We start from the raw sequence: 17,568 nt of genomic DNA on the forward strand, positions 1-17,568 counted from the left end.
TTTGTCCCAACCAAAAGTCCACAAGTGAAGTTTATCATCACGGAAGACTAAAGGAACCACGTTTCACATTTAAGACGCTGGAGGCTGAGAATTTTAGCTTTTTTTTTTCTTTTTTTTTTTAAATTAGAAAATGACACAAAATGATTAATCAATTATCAAAATAGTTTGCATTTGGAAAAGGTTTTTGTCGGCGTTTACTTTTGTAGCGCTCGTACAGAGATGACTGCACACAAGTGTGGAAAAGTAAAAGAGCGAACACACTAACTGATGATGCAGATATTTCACACTTTAACCTCTTTCTCTTTTTTCCTCCCCTTCAGGTCTAAGACCCGTGACACCAAAGTGTTGATAGATGACACTGACGATGACTCCTGACATCAGGCCACGCCCCTCGCCTGGGTCCAGAATTTATTCAAGGGAGGAAACTCCGCCTCCTAAATGAGGATTTACCCAGCGAGCGGGCGTTGAACTCTCAACCGAGGACGAGTTTTCAACTCTCATGCCTGTTTAACCTTTTTCCTCCAACGCATGAGCCTCTGATTGGGTTCCAAACTATTTCAAGGGAAGAACTTTCACCTCTTGAACAACCAACCCAAGTACAGGGTCATTCAGTAATAACCAATGGTGGGCTTATCACTTAAACTCTACCTTACCCGAGCAGTGGGTGAAAAACCTCTCTCCTTGACATCGACTGCCACCCAGAAGTGGACTCTTTAAGCACCATTGCTTGGCTCTCCTTAGAGCCTCAACCTAGCATGAACAATGCAGCTAAATGGAAACACAAGGCGATCACCCTGACGTGAAGTGTCCCTGCACCCTCTCGGTGCGTCCCAGATCCCACACAGGGAGAGTCTCCCCACTTCAAGCCTCCTGCTGTCCTTTAACTATTTGCGTGCTACACTCCCAGCATCCAGGTAATGCTTAGATAGAGGCCTTCAATAAATGATGTACTATTGGCACCTCCAGAGATTTGAGGTCACCCTGTAATTCGGACCATGGAATGAACTAGAAGCTCTTTTTTCTGCAATAAGACAATTAAAAGAGTTGAAAAGTGTCCTCCTGCTCCTGCTCCTCCTCCTCCTCCTCTTCCCTCCTCCTCCTCCTCCTCTTCCCCATCCTCCATTACGGCGCCAACAGACAATGCTGATGAACTATTGGTGATGCCAACAGTCACTTGCTTGACTCTCCTTCGCTCTTCAGCTTCGCCCCTTGAATCATCACAGAGCTGCCTACCTGCACCTTTACACGCTTTGGAAACCAACAATACAGAAAGACACACTTTTTTCAGAGAAGTGAATTGGAACGGGACGCCTACCATGTGTTCCCACACACAAAAAGTGATTTCAGTACGTTGTATTGTTCACGGACGTGTAACACTCAACCGTTATTCATTTTGAGACCCTGGAAAGAAGAGACACACACACACACACACACACACACACACACACACACACACACACACACACACACACACACACATAGACTTGCAATTATTTGTAACCGTAGTTGTAAATATATGAGACGGACCAAAGTAGAAGGTGGTGTAAAAATATTCTGAAAATATCTAATAGAAAAAAATACGAAGTGAAGTGCTAAGTTCAGGCTGTTTGGAAAAGCAGCTGGAAAGACTGTTCAGCGTGAGAAGGAATTTGTATTTTGCTTTTGGGAAAAAAGATGAAGATCTTAATCGCTCCGTAGTAACTCCCCTCGCTCTGTGTAAAAAAACAAACAAAAGAAACTCTCCACTGGGAAATGGTAATGATGAATGTATGTCAACTTATTTGTGTATGTTTGAGTGTGAGAGATGGTGAAATACTTCCTGTCAAATGATTTAAGATGAATTCCAAGGGATTTTTTTTTTTTATTTCGTCCCCTGAAGTCTTGATTGAGAAACTGAAGAATGTTGGAAACCTCGTCTGTGAAACTGGTTCATTGAAATGTGACGATAACAGAAAAAGGAGAGGTCATCTGTCTGTCACCTACTGGTTCAAACTTTCCCAATCAAAGGAGGGTGTGGATCTGACAGGGTACATATGTTCTGGTGTCACTCAGGATTAATGGGTGGTTGAAAGAAAAAAACATGTTTGTCTTGAGAAAAAGTCATTTTAATATATCTGTATGTCCTAATTTCACTTTCTGCTTTCCAGTTAATGCAAACTTAAAGCTCCCTCCATGTTTTACTTGGTGCCTTGATAAATTCAGCAATTTGTAGATTTCGGCAGCCTTTTCTGTGATAAACTCAGCTGTTTTTACTTTCATTTCTTCTACAGGTTGCCCAGTTGATTTCAGTGCTTTTATTTTTTCAGATTTTCTGGCAGCTGCTTACTGTCGGAGGAAAATGCGGAAAACCTGGAATTGATATTTAAATTGATAAAGATTTGAATTCAGAGCAGCAGAGGGATGTTTATGACATTGCTGTGCTGTGGAAATGTACATTCTGCTGAATGGACCATGTCATAGCCATTGTCGTTGGCATCAGGTACTTTTAACCCGGTCAGTGTTTTTTGTTTTTTTAACCCAGTCTTTACTTGTTTATTGGTCCTGCAATTCATCTGATTATTTGAAAGCCTGCTTGTAAATGAGATGTGATGGTCATTTTCCTCAGTGGCTGGTAGTTCAGTCTGTTTGTTTGATCTGGCTCTTCCGTCACACCACCACGTCGTCTGCATACAGGCAAACTCGGTTTAGCAACTCTTTGTCATTGTGTGGACATGGCAGGATTTAATGTCAAGTCTGTGCTGCCATGATATCAGCCACAAAATGAAACCTTCCTCTGCTGTCAGTAGCTGTGGTTCCATTGGAGAGGAAGGTTTTTCTAAATGTCTCTCAAACAGTGAAGATGTTGTTGTTTTCTGCTTTCTTGTCACATTCCAAAAAGTGGTTGACACGCTGTGTGTTGCCAGCGGGTCCAACACCCGCTCATGTTGTGGTCTTAAAGTAACTGCTAGAATGGGTTTAGATTTTTTTTTTTTTCTTTTTTTTCTTTCAGTACTCTTATCAATCAACTGTTTATTTCAAGCCATTCTGCATTCATGAATTTGTTAATAGCTTGTGGATGCACATTGTAGTGATCAACATGTGATCCACTTCAGAAAGCTTTGAAGTCAGTCAACGGTGAGCAATAGGGGTCTCTCAAGGATTGTGTGCACTTTAATGCCAAACTTTTGTTGTCCTGTTTCTCCCTTCGTCATTGTGAACGCAGTTTCCGTGGATCAGACTTGTGGAAACTGCATTTACGTTCCAGTAGAGTTTTAGATTTCATGACCTTGTTTTACGTTTTCTAAATACACAGTAAAAGAACCACCTGAGGTCTCTAGTGTGTACTGCATCAGAACAAATACTTTGTTGGAAGATACTTCTGTGTCTTAATGTTTTGACTTTGGTAAGTTTTGATTTGGGTCCTCTTGACTCTGTGAAATGAGAGAAGTCTTATTATTGTCAAGGTCTTTCATTCTCAGTTTAAATCAATTAGAGAAATAAACCTACATTTCTTACTCATGTGAAATCAAAAACTGATGATATTGTTTTTCTCACATGTAATGAATGCTCTCAATACATGCTAACATTCCCATAGCGTCTGTTTTATTTGTCCTCATTGATATTTCAGGTGCTTTGGCTCAAGTAAGAGCATAGACGTACATTCATGTTACACTCAACAGGATATAAAAGCCTGTCAGCGACTACGATGCCACCGTGTAGCGTGATGATGGTGTAGGACAATCAGTGTTTTGGCAGTGCAGAAAGTAGCTCAAAGTTGTTAATAATTTCTGTATCCATTAATGATGAAGCTATAAACTGAAATAAACTTGAGTTAGAAGGTGTTGCAGTTCAAATCACATTCAAATGAAATCAATTTTATTAAGATCTAGTGTCTTACTTTAATACTAGGTCTTGCAAAGTAAAAATCATCTGAGGGTGCATTATTTTCCTACATCATGCTTCCTTTCTTAAGGTGACTTTTCTTAGCACTTTTGAGAGCTGGAGTTAGTTTTGGTTCAGAATGAATAACTTGTCAAAAATGAGTTAAATAAAAAGTCATGTCAGAAGTATTTTCAGCTCGTCGGCTCTCTCGACCTTTGTTGGTTTGTTGGTGTCACTTTGGACAGTAAATGTAGCGCTGCTGCCTTTTGTTAACCACCAGAGCTCAGGGTTTGTCTCCCTAACACACACACACACACACACACACACACACACAAACATGGATGACAAGAGAAATCAGGGCAGTTGGATTGTCCTCATTTAATTATCTTTTAATCAGAATATTTCTCCTGCGTATTTCCATGCAACAGACATAATACAACCATTCAGACAGAACAGTGTCCCTTTTTAGGACTTTTATTTTGTCATTCCTCAGGTTTTTAAGTTGACTCAAATGAGATCTTTGTTAAGCCACTGTTGTATTATAAACAGCAGCGACACAGAGAGTGGGAGATGAAATGGGATGAAGATTTGTTCTCAGGATATTGCCGGCACATTTGCACCTTAAACCTGCTGATTGCCGAGCAGAACGGAAGTTTCCTGACAGTCAGCCGGCCTTCACTTTATGAATGTATCCTTTGAATCCTGACTCCACTAATGTGTTTGTTCGTTATAAGTATCCAAATCTAGGAAATGGACCAAATCATTTCTAGTTTATGCAATTTATATTTTGCTTCAGGAATTCATCATGTCAGCTGCAGGCGGGCCGACTCGGTTCTTTCTTTCTACAGATGATGACAGGCATTTCTTTTAAACATGAAAAACACTTATTTTTTTTAGTAGCAGTATTATTATTATTTAGTAGCTGTTTGAGATGGTGACAGACAGGTGATCTCCTCCTTTCTTTTTCCAACTGTCAATCAAATGAGATCCACCTGTTGATGGTCGGCCTGGGTATCAAATCTCAGTATTATTTTTGATACTTTCAGAAGTGTGTTGATATGATATGAGAGTTCCACAAGCCACCGTTTAATGTCTGATTTGATTTGGGATTTTCATTAGTTGTTCTTTATTCAAATCATTCTAGACCTTCTCCAAATTTAGCTATTTCTCGGGAAAATCTTTGTTTTTAGAACAAATATTTGTCAAATGAAAAAAAAGAAAAGTTGTGTATGAAACTTTGTTTATATTTCACCAATTGAGCCAGTGGAACTTTGGTATTATATCACCACTGAAATAAAATAACATGTATAGAAAATGATATATAAATAATATAAATGTTAAGTGATACCCAGCCCTTCTGTTGGACCAAGAACAAGTTCTTTCAAAATGTTTTAGGAATGTTTAAATATAACAGTGTCGTTCAACAGTGTACCAAACAAGTTTGACCAAGAGCCCACGAACTGTTGAGAACAATGTAGTTGGATAGACAGAGATCATCCTCTTGATGCTGTGCAGATGTTCACTTTATCAAATAGACATTCATAAATTCTTGAAGTGAATCGGCAGAGACATGACAGACTGTGATTCTCGACCAATCATATGTCTTTCACGAGCCGCGTGATGTCATCAGGAAGGAAGTGCCAGGGGCCGACTTCAGGAAACAAAAATGACAAGTGTCTGTGATGCTGATTTCTGTTTGTAAAAGCCTGAGATGACTGTGGATCCAGAGGGTCTCTATTGGTTAATGACGTGGAACATATTGTGTTAGTTGTCTTATGAGGTTAAAAGCTATTCTGGACATCTTGTCTTTTTGTCTGGACATCATCTCAGATACAGCTACAGTCACATACGATATCTGATTTTTGCTCCGAACACCAAGTGAATCCAGCATTAGACCCACATGAGGAATAGCTTTAGTAATCAAGTGGTATGATTGAACACAAAGGTTCTAATGTTGAAATCCATTTTCATGCTCTGAAGAATCTGAAGGTCTCTGCGGAGGAAGCAATAACAGCTGTCTGCACATCTGTAATCACCAGTAGGAAAACAGGGTTGTTGTTGTTGTTGTTGCCGTCCACTCTTTGAGCATGTTTCTAAAGTCTGACCTCTAAAATCATCTGTTGTTTGTTGATCCCTGCCCGTGGTGTTAGTTGGTCTGTCAAACACACTTGTTGGCCACTTCTGTTGGATACACATCCATCCTCCTCCTCTTGGACTCACCGGACCTCCTCACTTGCAGCATGGAGCCTCTCGGAAGACGACAACCCGGGGATATGATTTATTTTACAAATATTTCACCATTTTTTTATTTTTTTTACATGAGTATTTTTGGGGAGTTTCAGACACTTTACGATGTGAGACACTTGATGCTCAGTCACAAAGCTTTCTCCGTGTGGAACTTAAAGCAAGTTGTGAACTCAACCTTGACATGAATGACAGCCATTTAGTGGAAGCAAAATTTTATCTGATGAAAAAATTAATGCATGTTTGTCTCCATCTAGTAGCGTTTTTACTATTGAAAACACAGAGGACATTTTAAATCCACATTCTGACCTAACTGTGGTCTGACCCGGAGCTCTTAAAATACATTATACAGTATATTGGTGAACATATTGATTAGAAGCATTGTAGAATCAGTGGCTGTGCTGTTGGTGTTGTCTTGTAAGGCTCCTGTAGCAGTGTGATGCTACAGAGGCGCCCGGTTCACCAACCCGTTACAGGTTTTCAGTAAAAACAGCTAAAGCTCCAACATGACTCAGTCTTCCTTTATTACATATTATTATAATCAAAATCAATATAACAATAATAAACTTTATTGGTATAGCACCTTTCATACTATGAACACAGCTCAAAGTTTTACAGCAGGAAAATTCTATGCAGTTCTTCACATGAAAACGGATATAAAGGAGCATAAAAACGTTCAAATGTAATTCAAAAGTCAGAAAAAAAATTAAATGGATAAGGATAAAACTGAACGTAAGACAACACATAATAAAATGGAGTTTAACCAGTGTTTTTGGCTAATGAACACAAATGTCATGTCTATAGGTAAAGCAATCCATATTTTACAAAAAAAAGGCAATTATTCGGTCAAAACTATAAATATGAATAAATAAAACTCCAATAATCGTCTCACAAAGCCCCAGATTTATTTGACCTTTAGGACTCAGCCCCTGAACTGTAATAAACTGAATAAATAGAAAAACTAGCTCCACCTTCACCAGCTATAAAATACAGCACTAACAATCGAATAATGTGATTTACAGTATACCCACAGGGAGCATTGGTCAGCATATACTTTACTTTATTACGTGGGATTTTGAATGCGCGATTTTTACTTGACAGCTGATTTCACATAACACCTGTGTTTTCTGGTGGTAACGCTAACATTGTTTTTATAAAACCAGTTTATGAGTTTATTGATCCTGTTTCTTGATTGGTTGGGGCAGGAAACTGCAACCCTGCTTCCAAAAAAGGTGGGACGCTGTAAAACAAATGTAAATAAAAACAGAGTGCGATGATTTGCAAATCAACCAATATTTAATTAATTAAATTTATTTGAACTGTGCGTGGATAACAAGCTGGATAGTCCCTCTCCTCTTTAGCTTGGAGAATGAGGCGTCCATGATTTCTAAAAAGAATTACGAATTTTGATTTGTTACACCACAGGACGGTTTTCTACTTTCCACTTTAACTGTGTTCACGTTGGTTGACAATGACAACAGTTGTCAGAAATGAAATTTCAGTGGTGAACCTCTCCTCATCTTCAGTGCTGAGAGACTCTGCCTCTCTAAAATGCTCCTTTTATACCCAGTCGTGTTACTGATCTGTTGCCAGGTAACCTAATTAGTTGTGAGATATTCGACCAGATGTTTTTTTTTTTCATTTAACAACTTTTCCCGTCTTTTGTTGGCCCCATCCCAACTTTTTTTTAAAAGTCTCGCTGGCATCAAATTCAAAATGAGCATATATGTTTCATAAAGCAATACAATTTCTCCATTTCAACATTTGACATGTTGTCTTTGGTCTATTTTCAATTAAATATGGGTCATGTGATTTGCAAATTATGGCATATTTTTTTTAGATTTCCATTTTACACAATGTCCCAATTTTTTTGGGAAACATGGTTGTACAATCTCTAGAAAAAAAGAGAAACAAAAGGCTGTGTGAAAACCTGAGCAGTCCCAGTGTGTATTCATTAGTTGTATACAAGCCTTCGCAATCCTGCAGGAGTATTTTTAGATTTCAGTAAAGCCTCAGTTTCCCACTGCAGTTACTTGACACTTGAAAGAAAGCGTTACATTTAATAATAATAACAATAAACTTTATTTGTATAGCACCTTTCATACAAGAAATGCAGCTCAAAGTGCTTCACAGCAAGAGAATTACAGGCAGTGTTTCACATAAAAACAGATATAAAGGAACATTTAAAAATATGGAAAATAAATGAGATGCATAAGAACAGATAAAATGCATAAGAACAAATAAAATGCATAAAATTAAACAAATAGAGTTAAACATTTACAGTTTAGGCCCAAAAAAAGGCTAAAAGCACGAAAGCAAAGCGGCATGTAATGACTCCAAACACAAAATAACTTCAGAGACACAAACTGCTCCATTTGGTTCATCCTGTTCTTCTTCTTCGTCCTCTCTCTCTCTCTCTCTCTCTCTCTCTCTCTCTCTCTCTTTCTCTTTCTCTTTCTCACACACACACACACACACACACGTACGTTTTTGTTATTGATTGGCACTATGCTTCTCAAACACCAAACCTAGGTTGGACTCCTTAAACGGACCTTTGAAGGTGGGACCGACCGAACCGGCCTCCGATGGTCTAAAACTCCAACACACTCTGACAAAGAGCGGCAGTGAAGTAAACACCGACCTACCGGTTCCCTCCCTCCCTTCCTCCATGTGCAGCCCGTCTCTTCGCCCTCTCCTGCCGCGTCCCTCCGGCGGCGCTGACATGTAACTGGACCGGAGTGCGACATGAACGGTCCTCAGCTCAGCGAACTCCCCGATGACTCGGAGCAGCTCGCGCCGTCTGTGAGCGGCCTGCGGCGGGGAGCCCTGCAGGCCAGTGAGCTGTCCGCGGTCACGACCTTCTCCGACGGCTTTCTGCTCAAGTTTCTGCGGGCCAGAGACTTCGACGCGGAGCTCTCCCTGAAGGTACAGCACCGATACCGCACTCACACCCGGCACCGAAAAAACAGTGCAGCATACTGAAAGTCCGGGAGCACTTGTTCTCTACAGAAACTAAACCGTAATATCAAAGTTTGGAGGTTTTTATTTTTTATTTTTGCCTCCCTCTACATGGAGGGTTGCTGCAGTCGAACCTACATTATTTTTCGCCCGTTTTAAAGGGATATTTCACAGGAGGCTTGTCTGAGTCGTTTCCCACTTGAGCGAAAGTTAGTAAAGCCAAGTTAGATTTACTGTCTTTCAAATATTCATTTAAGTAGTGTTAAGTGTCATTATTCACTCAAATATCCAGAAACTCTAAAGCTCAAAAATTATTTGGCAGAAAATCAATTTCAACAATTTTGATGTCTGATTAATCTTTAAAAAAAAAATTTGTGTCAAAATTAAAAATAAAGGTGTGGTCTGGAGCCCAAATCAGTTGACTTTGAGCAAAAGTGCATATTAATGTGAACATTATGAATGTACAATAGAAAAGTCTCAAAATAAGGACTTTTTTAAGATATAGTTTTGAATCACCTCAGAAAAATTCCATGTTTAGGTTGTTTCAGGTGAACTGAAGTAATTTGTTAATGCAACAAAAACTTCCTGGTTCCTGATGGTTACAGCCCGTACTCGCCCAAAAGGAATGAGGACACAACGGGTTTTGAACTCTTGCATTCAGCTTCATTTGATCATCGGGTGCAAAGGCCAAATAAAAAGAGTCTGGAACTACACTTAAAAACACACTTTCACTTTATTTTGGGCCTCACATAACGTGTAATTCGAACTGTCTCCAGCCCACAGCTGTTCATGTGGTCCATCTATGTGGGAGTACGACTCTGTAAGACATAAGGTCAGAAAGATAGAAGGGTATGGAAGATCTAATGAAAGATGATACACAACAGGACAATATAAATATACAGTGTTGCTTTTTTCTGTTTGTTTGCTTTCTGATACAGAAAAATGAATCCGATCCCACTTGAAGCTTTAAACAGTTTTCAACCCAGTGATCTTGTCGGCAGCACAGTAATTAATTGAGTTTCATTTAGAAATCAAAGATGTACTCTACACTCGGTGGTGTTTTATTGCTACAGCATCTCTAAAGACAGACTGTAGAACCACTGCAGGTCTTCTTGTTACACTCATGGTGCTCCAAAGCACGGCTGAGTTGTTTATCGTAGTTCAGCCAAGCGGGTCAAAGCTCTGTTGTTCTGATTCACACACACACAAACGGACTCTGACATTTGCCACATAACTAGTTCTCTGAATTTGCTTTTGTTACAGACAAACAGCCTCAGAATGTTTGATTTATTTCCTGTTTGATCTCCAGCTCATTTACTCTGAGGGTTGTGCTCAGATAACAAAGTAGGTTAAAGATTACAAAACTTCACAGGTGATGATAGATTCCACATCCATTCCCTGATGTCCCTGAATGTATCCCGTGCAGCTCCTGCTGAACTACCAGCGGTGGCGGAGGGAGAGTCCTGAGATCAGCAGCTGTCTGTCTCCCTCCTCTGTGCTGGGCCTCCTCAACACACCGTACCACACCGTCCTCCCACAGCGGGACCACACTGGCAGCAGGGTGCTCCTCTATAGGATTGGTAAGTATAAGTGTGTTTGTGTGTCATGGGCCAACTGGGCACCGGCCCAGGGGCCAAAAGTTATGAAGTGATGCAAAATGACTTGAAAACAACAGCAGCCAAATGACCCAAGAGAAGTTCAAAAGAACCACGAAGAGACTTAAAGTGAATGCCAGTACAGATGCTGTCTGATACCGGCTGCAGATCTCGCAAAGCCTTCGGACGGCAGCTGAAGATATGCTCCTTTGTTCTGGCAGAATTAGCATGCAGATGAGTCTGCCAGGCCCCAGCTTAAACAGTTGGAAGGGCTCGGGAGGACATCATACACAGATTGGACCAAGTACTTGAATCGCTGTGGTTCTGCCCTCCACTGTTCTGCCTATAGGTCATATTTGGATCAGTTTTATGTTCCTCCTTAGCCCCGCCCCCTGCTAGCACACACTCACCTTTCTGTACCTCTCAGGGCTCCAAAAACATGTCTACTGTGTTTAAATGTTTTTATCGGTTCCGCCGGTGCATCTGAAATTTAGCGGATCTGGGTTTGCTGACATTTGCCTTTGAACAACTACAGTATTATAGACATATTTTCTAACCAACCTTGAATGCAGCACTATTTGACTGAAGTGAAACACCATGCAGCTCTGAGCATTTTAGTGTAATGACTCTGTCTGACATCCTTCCTGGGGAGTCGGGATGGCTGATCTTCCTTTTTGAGGCCCTCTACAATGTTGATTGAGATTTGAGAAATAGCGTTGGCCAGAGGAGTCAAGGCAGGAAAACATGTTGTTACACGAGGTCTTGAATTTCTAGGAACTCTAACTGTCGATAGCCAAATGATAATGTCATCACTGGTCCAGTGTCAGTGTTTAGAAATAAACGGTTAACGGCAGACAGGTTGATTTATAGTTCAATCTGCTGAAGAGATGTGATGTTGTTGAGCAGATGAGCGCTTTCACATATTCATTCATTTGACTTTAAAACAACGCTGAAGTTGTCGGTTTTTTTTCATAGCAACTAGAATGTTTTGACCACTTTCTCAAAATGGACCTCCAGCCATAAATTTGACACCCAGGAAGAGAATTCAACATAACCTGACAAACTTAACACGTACCATGGAAAATGGTGCAAATTGATCAGAACCAGAGATCTCCTCTGCTATGCTAACTGTACTCCTTATTTAGATTTAGAGATTTAAGAAGACCAAAAAACCCAATTAGAAAAGATCCACTGCACATAAATACTTGAGATAAATAATGCAGCAGCCAGCAGTGACGTCACACGTTGGTTTGTTATGAAGCCTCGAGCATCTTGCTAGTCCCGAGCGGTTTGGAGCAGGAAGTGAACATATGGATGAGCTGGGGGAGGAGCCAGCGGTGGATCTGACTGATCTGATTGGAAACCTGACGATACTACGTCCCGCCCACCGATAGCTGTAACCTGACTGCACCACAGGCCTGTCAACCAAACAGACCCCCACCCCTCCCCCAAGAAAAAAAAAAAACACGTCCTTTTGAAGCTTATTTTCTAATGAATGAGGGATTATTTTCAGAAAACTATTCTGGAAGAGTGAATTTAGGGAATGATATACAGAAAACTTGTGGAAAAGGTAAATGGGGGTCGATGGAAACCGGCCAACCTCGAGTGGCACTCTGTGGTATTGCAGTTTAAGGCACTTCTGCATTGGCCTAATTTTTTTAAGAGAATTATTGACTGTATTATTATTGACAGTCAATAATTCTCTCCTGAATGTATTCAGTGAGGTGCAGTAACATCTGTCTGTCTGCAGGGCAGTGGAACCCAAAAGACTGGTCGGCCTTCCAGGTGTTCAGGGTCAGCCTGATGACATCAGAGATCCTCTGCACGGAGACACAAACGCAAAGGCGGGGTGTGAAGGCCATATTTGACCTGCAGGGGTGGAGTTTAGGCCACGCCCTACAGATTAACCCCTCCCTCGCCAGGAAGATATCCTCTGTACTATCGGTAGGCCTAAAATCACGCTATGCAGATAACACTTTGCGACCTTTGGGAGGGTTTATTATTATTGTTATTAATCCTACGACTTTATAGGCTTTATCTCTTGACTTTCTATACCCAGAATCAACTCTGCTTGTTTCAACAGGATGGTGTTTTACTGTAAACTACAATGATCAGCTGCTTCTTGCGGCTAGAAATATAACTTTTGATTGTTTAGAGATTGCAGTATTAAAATATACACACTGGTGGCAATTTAAAGGAAAAGTCCCTATAAATTAATAGGTTGTAGTTCCACTATGAGCCTCTGAAACATGTATTGCTTAATTCTTCTCACACTCTTTTTTTGTAATTTATAATGTGCCAGATTTTATCGGCTGTTCTGGATCATTTTTATAGACCTCCTTGGTTCAATCAGCTCGCTTAATCTGTTTTTACACTTGTGTGTCTGTGTGTGTGTTTGTGTGCTCAGGACTCTTTCCCGCTGAAGGTTCGAGGAATTCATCTGGTCAATGAGCCGATGTTCTTCCGTCCAGTCTTCGCTATGATTCGTCCCTTTCTGCCAGATAAGATCAAACAGAGGGTAAGCTCCCTCTTTATCTCACACACTGATTTCACTGTACTGCGGATATGGCTGTTTGGTGATTGGTTGTTTGTTAACAGGGGGGATAGCCCAGCGTAAGACAATGAAATTAATAAATGCACAACACAAATAGGCTACTGATGCTCTGGAGCCGCGATCAGGGCCGTAAGATGTTAACGTCAATGAGTCTGACGGACTTGGCTAACATAATCCACCCAACAACCTCTGTTCTTGCCTCTGTCTATGATACCAGGGGATGGGGGGAGAGGGAGAGGGGAATGGCAGTTTAACAAGTCTTTTGTCTTCTACACATAATTAAAGAGCGTGAATGTCATTAAACATACATTTAAACCCTAAAATCGCTCGTTGTTGCAGATCCACATGCACGGGGCTGATTTTCATGATACTTTAGGTGACTTCTTCTCGCCACATGTCCTGCCTCCCGAATACGGAGGGGAGGGGCCAGGAATAAAAAAGGCGTGTCAGGACTGGACCAATCACCTGCTTCAATCCGAGAGGCTCCTGCAGCAGATTGCTGCTCATCCTACGGGTGACATCGCCCTGACTCCTGATGAATCCTTGATCTCAGTGGACACTGAACAACTCTCTGAGGGATGACGTTTGGATCCAACATACAGGTGGCTGTTTTTTTTTACTGTGACATTGTTTCTTGCAGCCTTTTATAAAGTCCTTAACTCTTGAATACTGACTGTGAAAATCGTTGGCTGTGTCAGGAGATCTGCAACTGAGTGGTCAATTTCTATGGTGGTTTGCGCCTTTAGGACAAATCCATCTGATAGGCTTTGTGTTTACGTGATGTATGAGTTTAAACTAACTTCTCCGGGTCATATTGCTCATTACATATCGAACCAAAGTTGTATCTTTTAATTGAAATACACGGGTTTACTTTCTTTCCAAGGGTGAGATGAAATGGTTCATGTAAATCTCATGTCTTAGTGCCAATCTGGAGTCTGAACGTAGTTAGCTGAGCTGAGAATAAAGACTGGAAATAGTGGCAAAAAAAAACAAAAACAACTATCAACACCTTCAAAGATTGTTAATTAACATATTATAAGTCATGGTATTATGTCTGGGCTACCATCTTTTTTTCCACTATCTCCTGTAACCCATTGCAATCTTCTGCTGAACACTGATCACTCTGTGACGTTATTAGAAGTATTGCACCATGGCTATTTACATCGTTAGAATTTGAGTTGGTCTAAATCCCTAAAACTCTCCAACAGTCGGTTCTAGTGTGTTTTTATTTAACTTCAGAGAACCTGGTGTCATTAACACCCAAAATAATCACACCTGCAGGTGCGACATCACCTGCTGGACACTATATTTATGACCTAGACCCACAAACTCACCCTCTTTTTATCCCCCAAGTCGGTAAAGTCTTATACAAGTTTGTTCCCTGATTTGCTGACCGATTGCTCACAGTTCACAGCCTATTGAAGAGCTTCCTGCCACCTGTTGGCATGCCATGAGGTTGTTTATTTTGTTTACAGATGATGACTGGGGTTGTTTCATGCAGGATGAATGATAATTTAATTCTGACTCACTATTGTCTCCAGTTATTAGAGCCACAGTTCTTGAGTGTGCTGGCGTTCGCTCTGCTTTACTTTTGCTGTTGCTGAATACTGGTTTCCTGTTGCGGTAGATGTTTGGTAGTCTGCATTTTGGCGCCTCTGCCTCTCGATGGTATTAAATTCAGGTTGAGGTTCATTCTGAGGTTTGTCTTTGTCTTCATTGTTCTTAATGCAGTGAATCTGGGCTGAGCTGTTAATTTAAATATATAAATGTTGTTTTATTAACTGTTACATTGCTACCTGTGATTTTATTTTATTTAACCCTCCACATTATTTGATAAGAGATGCGTTACGGCAGGTCTTCCGGTCCAGTATTAGATGCAGGGCAGGAAATGGGAACCAAAGTGACTGACCCTGAAGTCATGTGTGGGGTTACATTAACACATGTATCGGAAAGTATTTCTTTAGTGAACATTTAGAGGGAGTCATTAATCCTGTAACTTACTCATTCCTTTCTACAGCAACATGAAACATATCTGTTCCATCCACATCTCCTGTGTCAGATTCATATTAGTTTACCCTCTTATCTCTGTCACTTGCTGTCTGCGTGTTGGGTTTTGTTGCTGCTTGTCCTCATTTTCATGAGTTTGGTTCATGAACCTGTTTTAACCCAAACCAGTTACTTCTGATAACTAACTTGCAGACAACAACATCACTGAAAAGGAAGAAGCTTCTCATCAACAGTGATGGTGAATGCCAGAATTGACATCATGCTGACTCTTGGAATGTGGAGAGGAAACTGTGAGAGTTTGATGCAGTGAGAGTATGACAGTCTCCGAAACCCAGATTCAGAGCGCTGGGTGTTTCATATGTCACATACCCCGGGAACCAATCCGGTCCAACTTGCAGGGTTAGAGGTTTTTCATATCCTCGAGCTGCAGGTGAGCTGCGGATGGCTCGGTGGTCAATAAAGTTGTATTTTTTATCATGCCAAATCCCAACACAATTCATCTCTGGGTCCTTTACATCGTGAGGACGAGACTTTCCAGTATTGCAGAGAGAATCCTGGCAATTCCCTCTTGAGCAGCACTTTGAAACAGTGGAAAGGAAAAAGCCTTTTAACAAGAACAGACCTTTATCAGAACCAACATTATTTAATAATGTAAATGTGCTTCACAGACCAAGTTTATAATTTTTTTTTAATTGCTGCAAAACCTAACGTGTTCGACAAAATGTCTAATTTACAAATGTAATGCTTTGCCCTTTTTAAAAATGATGAATGTACAGTATTTCTCGGGTCATACTGAGCCCATTAAAATGATTGAAAAGTTATTATGTTCACATGTAGTACGTTTTTATACTAATTTGATTAATGTTATATGGCTAAGATGATTTTTTTTTTTTTAAGCTATTTTTTTGTATTATTTTATCTGCGCCGTTAGTATTGTATGTCTTCTAACGATTAAACAGGCATGAGTTGTGCACAATAGTAGGTCATTGACATAAAGGGCTCAATATGTTATTAATAAAGTGTGTATTGAAACATGTCAAGCTCTATTTTTTTTATTTGTGTTTATTTTTTGCTGACAGTTATCGGTTACACTTTTATTTACAAGTTCCTTGTTTTCAACCATCACGTTCTACTCATACTTCCAATGGTTTTGGTATTTTTCAGTCCAATACGGACTTATAGTTAGAATACTCATTAACACCAACAACTTAATGTTGTAACGCACATAAAGCAGAGTAACACATATCATACATAGCAATGAATACACGTAACAAACATGTCCCGGTCACAACTGTTTTGAAAGGTGTTTCTGGCATCAAATAAAAAATACAGTAAGCCTATATTTTTTATGATACAACAATAAAATCTTGTATTTTCAACATTTGATATGTTGTCTTTGGTCTATTTTGAATTAAATATGCGCTTACATGATTTGCAAATCATTGCATTCTGCTTTTATTTACATTTTACACAACAGCCGAACTTTTTTAGAAAAGTGGTTGTATTAAAGTAAAAAATTATCACTGGTAGATACACTTATACAGATAATGTATATTGCCATTACAGATAGTGGTCAAACTTCTACAGAGTGACTGTTTTCCTGTTTTAACCGGGACCTGTGTAACTGAGTGACATGTTTACAGCTGCTCTGTATAGCTTCTGTTTAGTTTTTCCTTTTTTCACTGTATTCAGGATTTTTTTTTTAAAAGGACCGTCACTACAAGCAAAGGTCACATCAGGAGACTATTTGATTGGATACTAATATGAAAATAATGATTTATTAACACGATGTTGACATTGTTTTCTGTCAGTTTCCCTCTCGGTTTCCCTCCTCGTGCAGCGTCATTGCTCGGACCTTTGATCAGAGTCAGCAGATCAGTCAACACGTCTATCAGCCGTGCTCACTTATCTGCTCTGTGACTGCAAATCCTGGAGTCTGGCATCATGCACAGTACAAGTTTACCTTTCACAAGATGAATACAGAGACAGATAAACCGTGGGAGCCTTTTTTTGTTGCAGGATGTTGCAGGACATGTTCTTGTAACATGGTTTGTCATTACCACCCTCTCCGTCCTGGTTGCTTTCAAATCAGCTGTTGTTCATGTGTAGTTTATTAGACTGTCTCAACCCTTCTGAAATGAGGACAACAAAGAATGTGTTTGTTTTCCCTAACATGACTGATGATTTTAGTGGGTGTGCAGAATGAACGTCATTGATTAAGGCTGGAAATAAGGACCTCGGACATGATGTAATTATGTCTTGCCAAGGATTTTTTTTTTCTTTCTTACCAATATCATGATTGAAGAAATCATAATTGTATATTAAAACAGCTAGAGTCTGTAAATGAAG

The 17,568-nt window shown here is 40.1% G+C and overlaps 2 protein-coding genes across 3 annotated transcripts in view; both read left to right on the forward strand.

The window, feature by feature from the left end:
- LOC138212780 (xenotropic and polytropic retrovirus receptor 1 homolog) overlaps positions 1 to 3,574 on the forward strand; it is a 45,810-nt gene extending 42,236 nt beyond the window's left edge. The window contains exon 16 of the mRNA XM_069173342.1: positions 321 to 3,574. Within this exon, the coding sequence (XP_069029443.1) occupies positions 321 to 375 (55 nt within the window). The 3' untranslated portion in view covers positions 376 to 3,574. The remainder of the gene's footprint in view (positions 1 to 320) is intronic.
- Positions 3,575 to 8,545: 4,971 nt separating this feature from the next.
- Positions 8,546 to 16,605, forward strand: ttpa (tocopherol (alpha) transfer protein). Of its 2 annotated transcripts, none has more exons than XM_069173294.1 (5): positions 8,546 to 9,030; positions 10,490 to 10,643; positions 12,409 to 12,602; positions 13,066 to 13,176; positions 13,552 to 16,605. In XM_069173294.1, exons 1-5 carry the CDS (start codon positions 8,851 to 8,853, stop codon positions 13,792 to 13,794), a joined length of 882 nt encoding a protein of 293 aa, XP_069029395.1. In that variant the 5' UTR covers positions 8,546 to 8,850; the 3' UTR covers positions 13,795 to 16,605. The 2 variants fall into 2 exon arrangements, with proteins under 2 accessions (XP_069029395.1, XP_069029396.1); XM_069173295.1 differs by having other exon boundaries at positions 13,589 to 13,732.
- Positions 16,606 to 17,568: the final 963 nt, after the last annotated feature.

Source organism: Embiotoca jacksoni, unplaced genomic scaffold (genome assembly GCF_022577435.1).
Source record: "Embiotoca jacksoni isolate LCO1_2020_lvr unplaced genomic scaffold, fEmbJac1.0.p SCAF_59, whole genome shotgun sequence".
Lineage (NCBI taxonomy): Eukaryota > Metazoa > Chordata > Actinopteri > Embiotocidae > Embiotoca > Embiotoca jacksoni.